The 13931-nt window shown below is 39.9% G+C and overlaps 1 protein-coding gene across 1 annotated transcript; it reads left to right on the forward strand.

The window, feature by feature from the left end:
* Positions 1–1701: 1701 nt before the first annotated feature.
* Positions 1702–13408, forward strand: Abracl (ABRA C-terminal like). The gene is made up of 3 exons (XM_046450442.2): positions 1702–1852; positions 6766–6832; positions 12813–13408. The coding sequence occupies exons 2-3, from the start codon at positions 6772–6774 to the stop codon at positions 12995–12997; spliced, it is 246 nt and encodes an 81-aa protein (XP_046306398.1). The 5' UTR covers positions 1702–1852; positions 6766–6771; the 3' UTR covers positions 12998–13408.
* Positions 13409–13931: the final 523 nt, after the last annotated feature.

Below are 13931 nucleotides of genomic sequence, written 5' to 3' on the forward strand. Positions count from 1 at the left end.
TTATCTTAAAGCTAACATAGATTTAGATTTGTTTAGGTAAAGTAATCTATTTCATTTTTTCCTGGCTGACAGAGTACTGGAAAACACTAACTCCTTAGTGACACACCACAGTACACCCTTATTCATCATTCATTATTCACTTCATTAGATATTATCTGACCAATTGTGATCACTGCCACAGGAAGAAATAGCTAGGTCTTGCTTGGAAAATTACTAATATGACATTTTTCTCAATTATAATCATTGCATTATGTAGTCTTTGAAAGATATAAAGTATAACTTCATAGCTTTTTATTGGTGAGGAAAAAAACAGAACCCAGAGGATCTTGAAATCTCCTCAAACTGCATCGGACATGAGAAGCTTAGAAGAATCGCATCTTTGTTGAAGATTACAGAGTCTCATTCAGAGTCACACCCACGTGACAGGTATTGATATAAAAGGGTAACTAGAACCCAGCTTGGGAAGTGGATGGATCTAGTGCAGCCCTAGGACCTGGACACTCACACACCCTGGGGAAGCAGGTCTTTGTTGCCCTCCTTCCAACACTGTCTTAGCTGCTGCTTCGGCCATTTCTGTCACCACCCACCTTCCACTTGGTCATGCTGGTTTCTGCTTAGTCAGTGGTCTTGCTTTCTGGAAGCTTATTTTGGCCCCTTCTGCCTCATCCCCCTCTCAACTCATTCTCTATTTTCTTTTTCCAAGGGATATTTTGATTAGTTTATTAATTATCACAGTTCCATCAGACAGTTGTCAGATAATTTGCTAATTACCACCGTGTTTGGTGAGAATTGCTTGCCCTTGGTTACTTCAATGAGGACTTTATGAATGTGTATGCTCGGGTGGGACTATTACTCTTTTTTTTTAATCATTTTTTAGTTGTTGATAGAACTTTATTTATTTATGTGTGGTGCTGAGAATCAAGCCCAGTACCTCACACATGCTAGGCAAGTGCGCTACCACTGAGCTATAACCTTAGCCCGGGAACTATTACTCTTAATTCAATCAGCCGGGGTTGGGGAAAGAACATTATTTTGTAGTTATTATTCATTATTTGTGCAACCCCTGCTCTAGGAATAGTTTGGGATGGTTTTCCTTTCCAAAATCTGGATACAGCAAACATCACACACACACACACACACACACACACACACACACACACACGATTAAAATAAAGGGAGTATGAATAAAATGACTGAATTATAAAGTTAGATGTAGGAAATAATGAAGCTTAAGAGCTTGCTTTGTCCAAGAAACATTACTTTGCAGTAAAACAAACTGGCTTTCAAGAATGCACTTGGCTTTGCAATTCAGACCACTCTTGAGTCATTATACTCAGTGTTCTGGAGGCTCCTGCTCCTGGCAAATAGAACCCAAGTGAGTCACGGTCTTCCTAAGAGCCCTCACTGTTGAGCATGTTGGGGGCGCTTTGTTCCTTTTGTTGGGAGAGAGACTCCGGTAGGATCAGATGCAGTGTGATGCGGTTCAGGACTCTGGGCTGCACGAAGGAAAGGTGGAGGTAATCGAAGCTCTGGTTGGTACTCCTAGGAGCCCCGCGTGCCCAGCCACCTGTCCAGAGACTGCCCCCTTCTCTGGCGTCTCCTCCCCCAAGTTTCCTCCTCATAGGCTTGTCCCTGGGTGAATGGGCGGCCCCTTTCCTGAGCGCAGAAACTCTTTTACTTTTTCCCCACCCGGCTCCTCCTCCCCTTCCTCCTCCTCCTCCCCAGGAACCTTTCTATTGCCTAGCGGCCACTTCCTTCTTCAGACTCTTCCTCCCCAACACACTGAAGAAGATAACCGGGTCTAGACCGATTCGACACCAATTCTTCATTGATAAAGAAAACGAAGCTATAGGTGAGTCCCCCGGGAAGATGTGGCAAGGTAGCGAAGATGGACTGGAGTGTCCGGCAGGGGTCAATCTGCTGGAGGCATCGCGGGCTGCGGGTGGACAGCAGGGACCGCGAGGCGGCTCAGGGGTGCGCGGAGGCGATGAGCGGCGGGGGCTGAAACCGTAAAGGAGTGGACTGGGTGGGCGCGCGCCTCCCACGCCCCGCTTCTCCCGCAGACTTCCGCACTCCGCTCACGTGACGTTTTGCCGGCTAGGGGCAGACGGTGAAGCGAGAAACGAGGAAACGATTTTTTTTTACCGCGGTGTAACGCTTGGGTTTTGCACTTAACGGTGGGTCGGGTGCCAATTCTGCAGAACTGGGTGGAGAAGGATTGGAGGACTGGGAGACACTGTTCCTAGAAATTTGGTGACCTGGGGGCAATGTCCTCTGCAGTAGGGGGAGGTGGCTGAGGCCCTGCCCTTAGGTCGGGGGTAGGGAAGAGGTTAGTGAGGGGACTGGTGGAACCCTGGGCCGTGTCCCTTTTCTGCAGACCCGGCCCTGGGGGGAACGTGGGCGGGCAGCGCTGGCCGGTGAGTTGCCGAGACAAAGGCTTCCGGGACGCAGCTCTTCCTGGGACGCGTAGGGCTGCTCGGAGACGGAGGGCAGAAGCTCAGCACTCCCCAGTCCTGCACCGGTGCCAGTGGTGACCGTGTGATGGCCTGCAGGGCATAGGGCTTGGGACCCTTACTTGGCAGGATCCCAAACTTAGAGAAGCGATGACCAAATATGGAGCGTGCGCGCGCCAGCGAGAGGAAGGAACCCAGTCATCCTTTGACCCTCACCAGCTGTTAAGTGATTGCAAGGGAGGGCTGGAAAAGCGCCCGGCGTGTGTGTGTGTGTGTGTGTGTGTGTGTGTGTGTTTGTTGTGTGAAGTTCGCTCCTGATTTCCTGGAGTCCCCACTCCAGTAGGTTTTATTTCCGTAGTTATTAGAAAATCTTCACGCATTGCCTCCAAACTTTAACACACACAAATATTAGAGGGACCTTAAATACATTCTTCAGCGTGTATTGATGGGGCGTCCCAGCATATGCCTCATTCCGTTTTCTTTGTGATTCCCACGCACAAAGCCTAATTAGATTCTCTGACAGAAGGCGCGACTAGCATCTGCCTTCGCCTTCCCTTGAGCTGCTTTCTTTCTTCTGGTTCAGCCTCATTGACAACCTCTTTCTTCCCCCTAGGCTTGTTCTGCTTATGGCCTCTCATTGTTCTTGATCTTCTTGCTCACTTCAGTCTCAGGCTTCTGTCCTGCTAATAAAATGTCATGGGCCATCCAAGGATTGTGTCACAATGAGCAGTTTTCTTCTTTATGCCTACCCTCCCCTCCCCAATAATAAAAGAAATGAATAAAACATGCCAAATTATGTATGCTAGCAGTTAATTTCAAAACCTATTATTTTCCTATTTATAGGGGTCTGGGCAGGAAGCCTTTTTGCTTTGTAAGTTGATCTGCCTTAGCAAGTACTCAGCATGAAATATTTCATACAAATACGCTATTATATTTAGTGCATTTGTACAATAGAAAAGAAAAAGAAGAGGAGGAGGAGGAGGAGGAGGAAGAACCAGAATGATATGTTGGAAACAGTATTTAATTGTGGGGCGTTAATCCCTCGGAGCCTGTTTCAATATCCATAAAAATCGAATGAATAATAAGTACTTTGCAAGGTTCTTAGAACTGTATGAATTAAAATAGGTAAAGACCTGAATGTGTAAATGATTATAAAGAAATGCTGGTTGCTTTCTCAGAATTGGATGGACATACATCTGCTTAATATAATGCAGGTATGCATGTTGAACATAATAGAGGGATTTTCTCGTTGATTCTCATTATTAATTGAGATCTAAATCTGAAATGTGTTGCTGATGATGGGTGGAAGGAATGGGGGAGTGGTGTTGAAGAGATAAATTTCCAGGGCCTGGGAATCTGATAATAGGAGAATTGAAGAAATTCTTAATCTTGAACATTTCATTATTTTTCTGTCCAGTGCAGGCTAATTTTTTCATCATTCCTCATAGAGCCTTGCTACTTCTTCATTAATACCTCCAGGAACAGAATACAAACTGTATTATTGGGCAGTTTGGTTGTTAGAGAGTTTTTGTTCTTTGATGGTGCTGGGGATTGAACCCAGAGCCTAGCATATGCTAGGCAAGCATGCTACTACTGAGCTATCCCCAGCCTTAGAATTTTTTAAAAAATATGGCCCCCGAATCTGCTTTTCTAATACATCTATCCATCCTATCTATCCAATATCGAAATATGAAACAAGACTAATCATATAAGAGTATAAAATGAGCTTTAGCTGGGTGAGGTGACACATGCCTGTAATCCCATCAAATCAGGAGACTGAGGTAGGAAGATTGTAAGTTGGAGGTCAGTCTGGGCAACCTTGTGAAACCCTGTCTCAAAATAAAAAATAAAAGAGGCTGGGGATTTAACTCCATGGTAAAGCACCCCTGGGTTCAATTCCCAGTATCACAAAGAAAAAAATAAAAAGAACTTTAGTTAAAAAAAAAAAAAACAGTAGATCTCTAACTAATTTTATGGGTCAAGACTATTTAAAGTGTAAGTGATAGAAACTCAGTCAAACCAGCACAAGAAAAAGTAGGAAAGAGCATTGGTTCATGTAACTGGAGAGTCCAGAGTTACATAAGGGCTTAGTCATTGTAACATGTCTGGATTTTCTTTGTGTCAGCTCTGTCCTTGTTAGGTACTTCCAACATGGGGTCTTCCAACATCAGGGCTATAAACTAACATCTTAGAATCCAGTGGGAAGAGAGTGGTGTTTTGCTAGTTCTAGCAAAATGTTAGGGTTTAACTTCATTGATGTGGATGGCAACACCAACCTAATGCCTCAAACCAACCTTTTTGGTCTTGAACCACTCTTGGAGACTCAGGTGAGGCTCTGTCCAAGATCCATGGGTTTGGAATAAGGAAGGAAGTGCTCCAAGCAGACAAAAATGAGATTGTTCACCGTGAGAATGGGGAATGGGTACTGGCAGGCAGAAACAAAAGCTGCCCACCACTCTGTCGTTAATAGGTTTTTTCCCTGCTGTTTTTCTCATGGCATCCTGTTCAAGCCTTCAGCATTCTGGCCATAATCTCTGGATACATTTCATGTTTTTAGTATCTCTTTTAAACTATGTCTTGAGTTACATACAATGTTAAAGATATGATTTCCCCCAAATGCAAAGTCCCAGTATTTGGATAATTTTTGATAATAAGTTTTATATTGATGCATTTAATTGAAGATTTTGCATTTTATTGCAATACAAGGTCCTTAAATTATAATATTCAGATAAATAACATAGCAGATGGTAGTGGTGCTTTTAATTATTAGCTGATAGAAAATCTGGTGTTCCAATCAATATCATTTAAACAGGTGGTCTATAGACATAGATGTCACTCTTGTCTCTAAAAGCTACCAGGAATTAGTTATTTTCCATCTGGATAAAGTTGTTTCTTGCAAATTATTGTCACCTTAAAGGAAACCATATACACAGTCGCCCCCTTTTTTGTCCCTTATTCGGTTTGAAAAAAGTATGATTCAAAAAGACTGAATTGATGCTTGTTCCACCCAGTTGCTTGAACTTTCTGATGTGCTTACAGATATAGTTCCATCCCCTCTTGTCTCTTTGCTTGTTTTTTTTCAGTCCATGAAACCAATATTTATGGAACCTCGACTCTCAGTGTCAGAAGTGATAAACAGGGAGCTTTTCAGTCAAATTCCTGCAGACAGGAGCTTATCATTTAGTGGAGAAAATGGAGAAACCAGTAATTCCAATGGAGTAAAATATAAAAGAGCACAGGGCCCTGTGGGAACACAGAGTTGGAGAGCTCTCTACCTCCAGAGCTTCAGGGAAGGCTTTCTGGAGGAAGTTTCCTCTAAGCAGGAAGTGAACACATGAGAGTTAGCCTTGAGAAAGAAATAATGAGTCTGGGCTGAAGAAACAGTATCTGGGCTGAAGAAACAGAATCCAGTTTCTTCCAGTATGTGGGAAGGCTGGAGATGAGAATAAGGAACGTTTGAGGAATGGAAAGAAACCCAGTGTGGTTGCAGCCTGGAGTTCAAGTGGGGAAGAATGAAAGAGGCTGAAAGTGTGCGGAAGCAGCCTATAGAGGACCTAGCAATCCAAGATAAATCTCCACTCCCATTAGGTCCTGAACACCTCCTTATCTGAAGGTGAATAGTCTTCACCACAAGCTCTTCACTGCTGTCAGATGTACTGTGACCCATAAATTATCACTGCACTGACCTGAGGGTACTAAAATTGCCACTTTTATCAATCTGCCTTCCCCTCTAGACTGCAGGCTCTTGAAAGGCAGGAAGTATATCAGTTTCTCCTTTTTCTCCAAAATTTTGCACATGCTCTTCCCCATTCATAAAATACCCTTTCCCGTTTGTCTGCTTGCTCCACTTCTTCCCCGTGACCTCCTGGAAGCCTTTTCCAGCTTTCCTTAATGCCTTGGACTCACCTCTTAGAGTGCTTGTCACCCTGCTTTTGGTTCCAGAACCCTCTGCCCTGAGCAAGGATCCTATGTTACTCACTTTTTGTAGTATTTGGGTCTCCCAGGGCACTGTGAAGGACACCTGCTTAGAGTAATAGCAGGTACAAGAAGAAGGGCTGCCTTTCCCCCAGTAGACTGTGGACAACAGGATTTGGGGTGGACAACAGGATTTGGGGTAGCCAAGAGGGAAAGCTGTACACAGATAGTGAAGGTGGACATACTTTAATGCCCTTACATCACACAGTCTTTTTAGGAAGAGGGACATGGAAAATAATAGTGACAAATGTCACATCAAAAAAGATAGAGCCATTGGATTATAGGTGCTTGATGGAACATAGAAACGGTCATAAGGTAGTCTTATTTTTTCTTGCAGGTTGCAATGAATGTGGATCATGAAGTTAACCTCTTAGTGGAGGAAATTCATCGTTTGGGTTCAAAAAGTAAGTAACATGGGTATTTCTTGTAGTTTACTTCACAGCAGGCTGCACTGGCATTCTGACCTAGAAAGGGGCCACCCCAGGGCTTTAGGACAGTGTCTGGCAATTCTGTCCACAGTCTCAAGTAGTAACTACCCTTGGCCATGAAGGCACACCTTGAGACACAGGGCTACTGGGGTATCCAGTTTCTGAGGTAGAATAGTTGAGATGTTTCCTTACCCTTTGAATGGAAAGAAAATCACTAAACATCTTGTATCTGGTTGCATTAAAATCTGGTAATTGAGTTCAAATTTTTATTTGCCACACTATTAAAATCCATGTTTTCTGCTTTATTCTGCCACCATTTTATGAACTTCCAAAGTAACTCAGGACTTCAATCGCAGCTATACAAAATCGTCTTTATTTTCTCTAAATTCTTGAGTTTTATACAAATGTGAGCATATAACTAGAATTTAAAACAAAATCTTTTAGGATATTCTCTTTTAAATTGTCCTTTTCTTCAACAACTAGGCAGGCAGCTACTATAAAGATAGTGACATGTAAAATTGGTAGTATTAGTGTCTTTTTCCTAAGTTGTAATCAGAGTTACTATTATACTTGTAGCTTTAGGTATTTGTTACATCTCAAAGAAAAGACATAAGAATTTGGGGAGCATTTTAAAAATAATAAGAACAATAGACATAGTCAGTAATGACTCGGATAATGGAACTCAAAGTTTTAAAATTACATCAAATAAATGAAAAACATACTTACGAAGTATCTTACAAGAGTTATTTTATCATTATAGCTTGATTTTTTTAAATCTATAACATTTCTTTTTACTTAAAAAATGGTTTTGTAAAAAACAAAGTTAAACATGCACATTGTTTAAGGAGTCAAATAATAAAGATGAAAAGCTTGATAGGAGTCTTCCTTCTACTCCCAGTTTCTCCACATTTCCTGCCCTTCACAAGTAAAAACTTACATCCTTTGTTAGTTACCTCCATGTCTCTAAACAGCATACTTATCTTTCGTGATGTTTTGGTGTTAAGAATAATCTGCTTACTTCCTACTAAGGAAGAGAGGAATTTAATTTTCTTTATACATTACCCCTAACACTTGATTAGATCAACATTCAGGTTTGTTTTTGCATTCTTAATCCCCTTTACATACATGACTTTTTTTTTAAATTCTAAATTAGTTACACATGACAGTATAATGCATTTTGACACATCATACATAAATGGCGTATAACTTCTCATTCTTCTAGTTGTACATGATGCAGAGTTATATGGGTTCTATAATCACATGCACATAGGGTGATAAATGTCCAAATCATTCTACTATCATTTCGACCCTCATACTCCCTCTCCTCCCTTCACTCCCCTCTCTCTTCCCAAGTACCTCCCTCTTTCCTAGCCCCCTCCCACATTGTGAATTAACATCCACATATCAGAGAAAACATTCAGCCTTGGGACTGGCCTATTTCACTTACTATGATATTCTCCAGTTCCTTTCATTTATCAGCAAATGCCATAATTCCTTTTTTCTTTATGGCTGAGTAATATTCCGATATGTGTATACCACAATTTTTTTTAATCCATTCATCTGTTGAAGGACACTGAGGTTGGCTCCGTAGGTTTGCTATTGTGAATTGTGTTGCTGTAAATATTGATGTGGCTGCATCACTGTAGTATGCTGATTTTAAATACTTTGGGTATAAACCTAGGAGTGGGATAACCATGTCAAATGGTGGTTCAATTCCAAGTTTTCTGAAGAATCTTCATACTGCTTTCCAGAGTGGTCATACCAATTTGCAGTCCCACCAGTAATGTATGAGTGTACCTTTTTCCTCACATCCTTGCCAACATTTTTTGTTGATTATATTCTTGATAATTGCCATTCTGACTGAAGTGAGATGGAATTTCATTGTAGTTTTGATTTGTATTTCTTTAATTGCTAGTGATGTTAAACATTTTTTCATATTATTTGCTGATTGTATTTTTTCTTCTGTGAAGTATCTGTTCAGTTCCTTTACCCATTTATTGATTGGGTTATTTATTTTTTTGGTGTTAGGTTTTTTGAGTTCTTTGTGTATCCTGGAAATTAATGCGCTATCTGAGGTGCATGTGGTAAATATTTTCTCCCATTCTGTAGGTTCTCTCTTCATGTTATTGTTTCCTTTGCTGTGAATAAACTTTTTAGTTTGATTCCATCCCATTTATTGATTCTTGATTTTACTTCTTATCTTTCTTTAGGAGTCTTATCAAAGAAGTCATTTCCTAAGCTGACATGGTAGAGATTTGCGCCTACTTTTTCTTCTGTAGGTACAGGGTCTCTGTTCTAGAGTCTAAGTCCTTGATCCACTTTGAGTTGATTTTTTGTGTAGGGTGAGAGATAGGGGTTTAATTTCATTTTTTTACATATGGATTTCCAGTTTTCTCAGCCCCATTTGTTAAAGAGGCTATCTTTTCTCCAGTGCATGTTTTTGTCACCTTTGTCTAGTATGAGATAACTATATTTATGTGGGTTTGTCTCTGTGTCTTCAATTCTGTACCATTAGTCTATGTATCTGTTTTGGTCCCAGTACCATTCTGTTTTTGTTACTATAGCTCTGTAGTATAATTTAAGGTCTGGTATAGTGTTGCCTCCTGCTTCACTTTTCTTGCTAAGGATTGCTTTGGCTATTCTGGGTCTCTTATTTTTCCAAATGAATTTCATCATTTATAGCTTGATTCTCAAAGCTGTATTTGCTTATGAATCCCAATCCTTTGAAATAATAGGACACACTTTGAAAATTCCATTGAACCATTTATCTCCACTGTCTCCTGTATTAGTTTTCTATTCTTGTGTAACAGATGACCACAAACTTAGTGATATGAAATAATACATTTAACATCTTAACATATTTCATATCTTCTGTAGATCAGGAGTCTGATGAGGGTCTTACTGGGCTTAAGATCTAGAGGTTGGCAGGCTATCTTCCTTTTTGGAGGTTCTAGGGGAAAAATCTAAGTCCTTACCTTTTCCCAGCCCATATTACTTGGTTCATGGCCTCTTTCTCTATCTTCAAAGCCAGTATTATCTTGTGAAGTCCTTATGTTGTATCACACTGACCTCCTCTCCTGCCTCTGTCTTCCATTTTTAAGGACCTGTAGTTACTTGGGCTGATCTAGATAATACAATATAATTGTCCCAATTCAGGGTCCTCCATTGTCACATCTGAAAAGCCCCTTTTGCCATGTAGGGTAACACAGGTCCTAGAGGTTAGAGGTTAGGACATGGGTATCTTTGAGTTTCTCCCTTTCTTTCTTTTTCTTTTTCTTTAGGGGATCAGACCTGGGGCCTTATACATGCTAAGCAAGTTCTCTACCACTGAGGTATACCCCTAGCACCCATTTCTCTTTTTGGTCTTCTCTAGTCACTTGGTTACTACATTAAATCTGAGTCATCATGTACTAAGAAAAGATGAAGGAGGCATATAAAAGTGGTGTGGATTTAACAAGCAAGCAAGTTTAATCTTATGGTCAGTTAATAGTTATTGAGCATCTGCATATGTCGCAGGGACAAGTGACATAGGTGCACCCTTCCTCTAGAATCTTACTACTTAGTTGATGAAACTAAAGGAGCACTTATGGAGCAATTATCAGGAAAAAAAAACATGGTATGCTAAACTATGAAGTGCTGACAGTTCAGCATGGGACTGTAGAAATTGATTCTTGATATAATAGTTGGGGGCACTTACTTAAACCTAGGATCTCAGATAGGATTTTGAAGTATGGGGCAGGTCAGTATAGGAGGAGAAGCATGAGTTCACTTTGGAATGGGAATGAATCTGATGTTTGAGGAGAACACCAAGCAGACATTGGAGAATGTCATTTATTTACTTCCCTGGTCAGGCAAATGAACAATCTTTCTAATTCCACTTTCCTCCAACCCCTTCACCATTACCACTTGATGGAAATTTATTAAGTCTTGTTTTCACCAGTGCTACCCCTGCTTTTATTCCTCCCCAGTTCCTAGTTTCTTCTAGCCCAAGGATGTCATGTCTCTCGGGGGTAGCAGTATTGTATGGATTGACTTTTTTGTTCTTGGTAAAAAAATGACTTGCTGAGTTGCAAAGCATATATGGAGATATGTCAACTTCTGACATCTTATGGTTAATTATTTAAGTTGTGTCTGGAGTAATTTTGACTAATAAACATATGATGTTTTAACTCTAGCTGGAAATGGATGAACAAAGTTCTGTTTCTTTTAAAGTCAAATTCTGGTTTTTTTTTTTAGTTGTAGATGGACATAATACCTTTATTTTATTTATTTGTTTTTATGTGGTGCTGAGGATTGAACCAGTGCCTCCAGTGTGCCAGGCAAGTACTCCACCACTGAGCCACAACCCCAGCCCCTAAAGTCAAATTCTTCAAAGTCTCATTTTTCAGCTAGAAAAGACTAAGTGGAGACTGACTATTTGGAGTTTTAAATGCTTTCATCCAACAACTATTTCTTGAATGCTTCCTTTGTGCTCAAGTGCAGGAAATGTAGAAATAAACAAAATTCAGTCTTAGTCCTTGAAGACTTCTTTGGGTAGTTGGAGGACAGACTGGGAGCATGTTTTGGGAAGTGGTTAAGAACATGGACACTGGAGTGGGAATGAATCCCAACACTCTCTGGGAATGAATCCCAACTTCCTTACATACTTACTTGTGATCTTAGGCACACGACTAAACTTTTCTGTTTCTTGGTTGCCTTATGTGTATACTAATACTGTATCTCAGCGATTTAAGTACACATTTTTACATTTAAAAATTTTTGAAATGAGGATTTATCTAATCATGGTGTGCTGGAGTTAAGTGGGCAGTTTAATTGGAACATAAAATAATGGTGCTTCTTGCAATCAATCGTGTCTTCTCATCTATGAAATAAGGATTATGTGAATTTTAATGACGAAAATGCATTGAATAGTTGTAGGACTATAGCAAGTATTTAGTAAGCGTTACTTATTTTTACTATAGTTGATGGTGGTGCTTTGATAGACATGCAGTCAGTTTTATAAGAAGAGATATCAACTCTCTGAGAGAATCATGGAGGACCTTCTTGGAGAAAGTGACATTTGAATCCATTCTTGAAGAAAAGAATTTATTAGGAAAAGGGGTCTGTGATGCTGGGCAGATGCCTCAACATGGGCACAATTACAAAATCAGTTTCTTTAATGTCACTGTGGACAATGGCAAGTGTTCATCATGACTGGATCAAAAGGTATATCTTGTAATGAGGCAGAAGATCAGGCAAGAAATGGATGTGTAGTTGGAGGATGAAGGTTCTTATTGTGAGGGCATGGGCTTCACTTTATTTGGAAGGTGATAGGGAGCCATTGAGCAATTAAAGTGGAAGAGTATCAAGCAGATTTGCTTCTGATAAACTTTCTTTTACTCTGGGCTGGGATTGTAGCTCAGTGGTAGAGCACTTACCTAGCATGCGTGAGGCACTGGGTTCAATCCTCAGCACCGCATAAAAATACATAAATAAAATAAAGGTATTGTGCCCATCTACAACTAAAAATACATGAAAAAACCTTTTACTTTTTTTTTTTTTAAATTCTGCACCAATGTGGATGGTGTATTTGTTGGTGGACAAAAATGGGGAAAGGATTATCATTTACCAACTTGCAATTACAGTCTGAACTCAGGAATTGTCATTGGAGAGGAAAAGTTAGAACTGCAAAAGGAATTCATCTACAGTATTTGTGTAGCACATTCACTTTTTATAAATATTTCTTGGTTCTCTTTCGGTCTTTGAGTAGATAATGTTAAAGCTGGGAGAGTCATAACACATTGTATTTATTCTATCATTCGGCTCTAGGAAGAGGCTGCTTGAATTATGGCTAAGCTTTACATTGTAATCTTGGTTAGCCCAGTGTTAGATGTTTATTAAAGGTTTTGAAAGTTCACTAAGCATGGAGGCAAGAAACAAATTTTGCATTTACTAACTTTGTATTTTCTCAAATTAGATGCTGATGGAAAGTTAAGTGTGAAATTTGGGGTCCTCTTCCAAGATGACAAATGTGCCAATCTCTTTGAAGCATTGGTAGGAACTCTCAAAGCTGCAAAACGAAGGAAGATTGTCACATATCCAGGAGAGCTACTCTTGCAAGGTGTTCATGATGATGTTGACATTATATTACTGCAAGATTAATGTAGTTTGCATATCTTTGTGTAATTGAATTTTTTTCGTTTCTGGTAAATTGGAATATTAAATCAAAGGATCAACACATGCTTACTTAATGTATTTTTATAGAACTTTGTAAACAAATGGGGCTCATATTTTACAAGTCTGTCCTTTTTTATATCTTTAAAGAAATTGTTTGTACCACACTGTAAAAATAAAGAAAACCTATTATTTTTATCAGAAATCTGACTGGGAAATATAGGCAATGAGACTTTTTTTTTTTTTTCCTTGAAGGGGGTAGCGGAATGTTTGTTTCATAAATCACTCTTACACAGTTTCTACAGATATTTAACATTCTGTCAAAGCAGGAAGCAAACTGAAGGTCCACTCCCACAAGAAATGTTATGTTTGTGTAATAAAAACATGTAACTCTTAAAATTGCCTTGTTGCTTTATCTTGTCATTTAAAGTAATTATGTGCTCTCAAAATTGAGTGTTTGCATGAAGATTAGGTGATTGCAGTAAAAATCATCTTAATTAAAAAAAAATTCTCTAAAGACAACAGGATCGAAAAATAGAAATGGTTAGTGTTATCAGTGGAGCCTATAAAAATATTTGTTTTGATGCCAGTATGTACTTGCCCCTGAGTTGAGGGACATGCCAGGAAACATAACTTATGAACTTCACTTTCTAGTTGGATTAATTAGGTCCACCTGAAGTGAGGCGGAGCTGTTTATGATTGCAGGTTGTAGCCTGTTAGTCCAGAATTGAAAATGAGGTGCAATATCAGAGAGTAACTCAGTGAAAGTCATGAGGTCCAGAGAAGGCATCCTAGAAGAGGCAGAACTTGCATCAGGGGATGGTTGACATTTATTATTGAGAGGGAAAAAAAGGTAGAACGAATGAGGGTGATGGCAGAAGGCAGAAGGACCAGTGTTAGCAAGGTGGATCTTGTGGAAGGT

This window comes from Marmota monax, unplaced genomic scaffold (genome assembly GCF_021218885.2).
Source record: "Marmota monax isolate L192 unplaced genomic scaffold, Marmota_monax_Labrador192_F-V1.1 WCK01_AAM20220418_F8-fsc00030, whole genome shotgun sequence".
Taxonomy (NCBI): Eukaryota; Metazoa; Chordata; class Mammalia; order Rodentia; family Sciuridae; genus Marmota; species Marmota monax.

What these genes read in the sequence shown, in the direction of transcription:
- Abracl (XM_046450442.2), top strand. Translation starts at nt 6,772, where the DNA reads ATGAATGTGGATCATGAAGTTAACCTCTTAGTGGAGGAAATTCATCGT. An exon ending in TCATCGTTTGGGTTCAAAAA is followed by an intron (nt 6,833 to 12,812) that starts GTAAGTAACATG and finishes TTCTCAAATTAG; the next exon opens with ATGCTGATGGAAAGTTAAGT.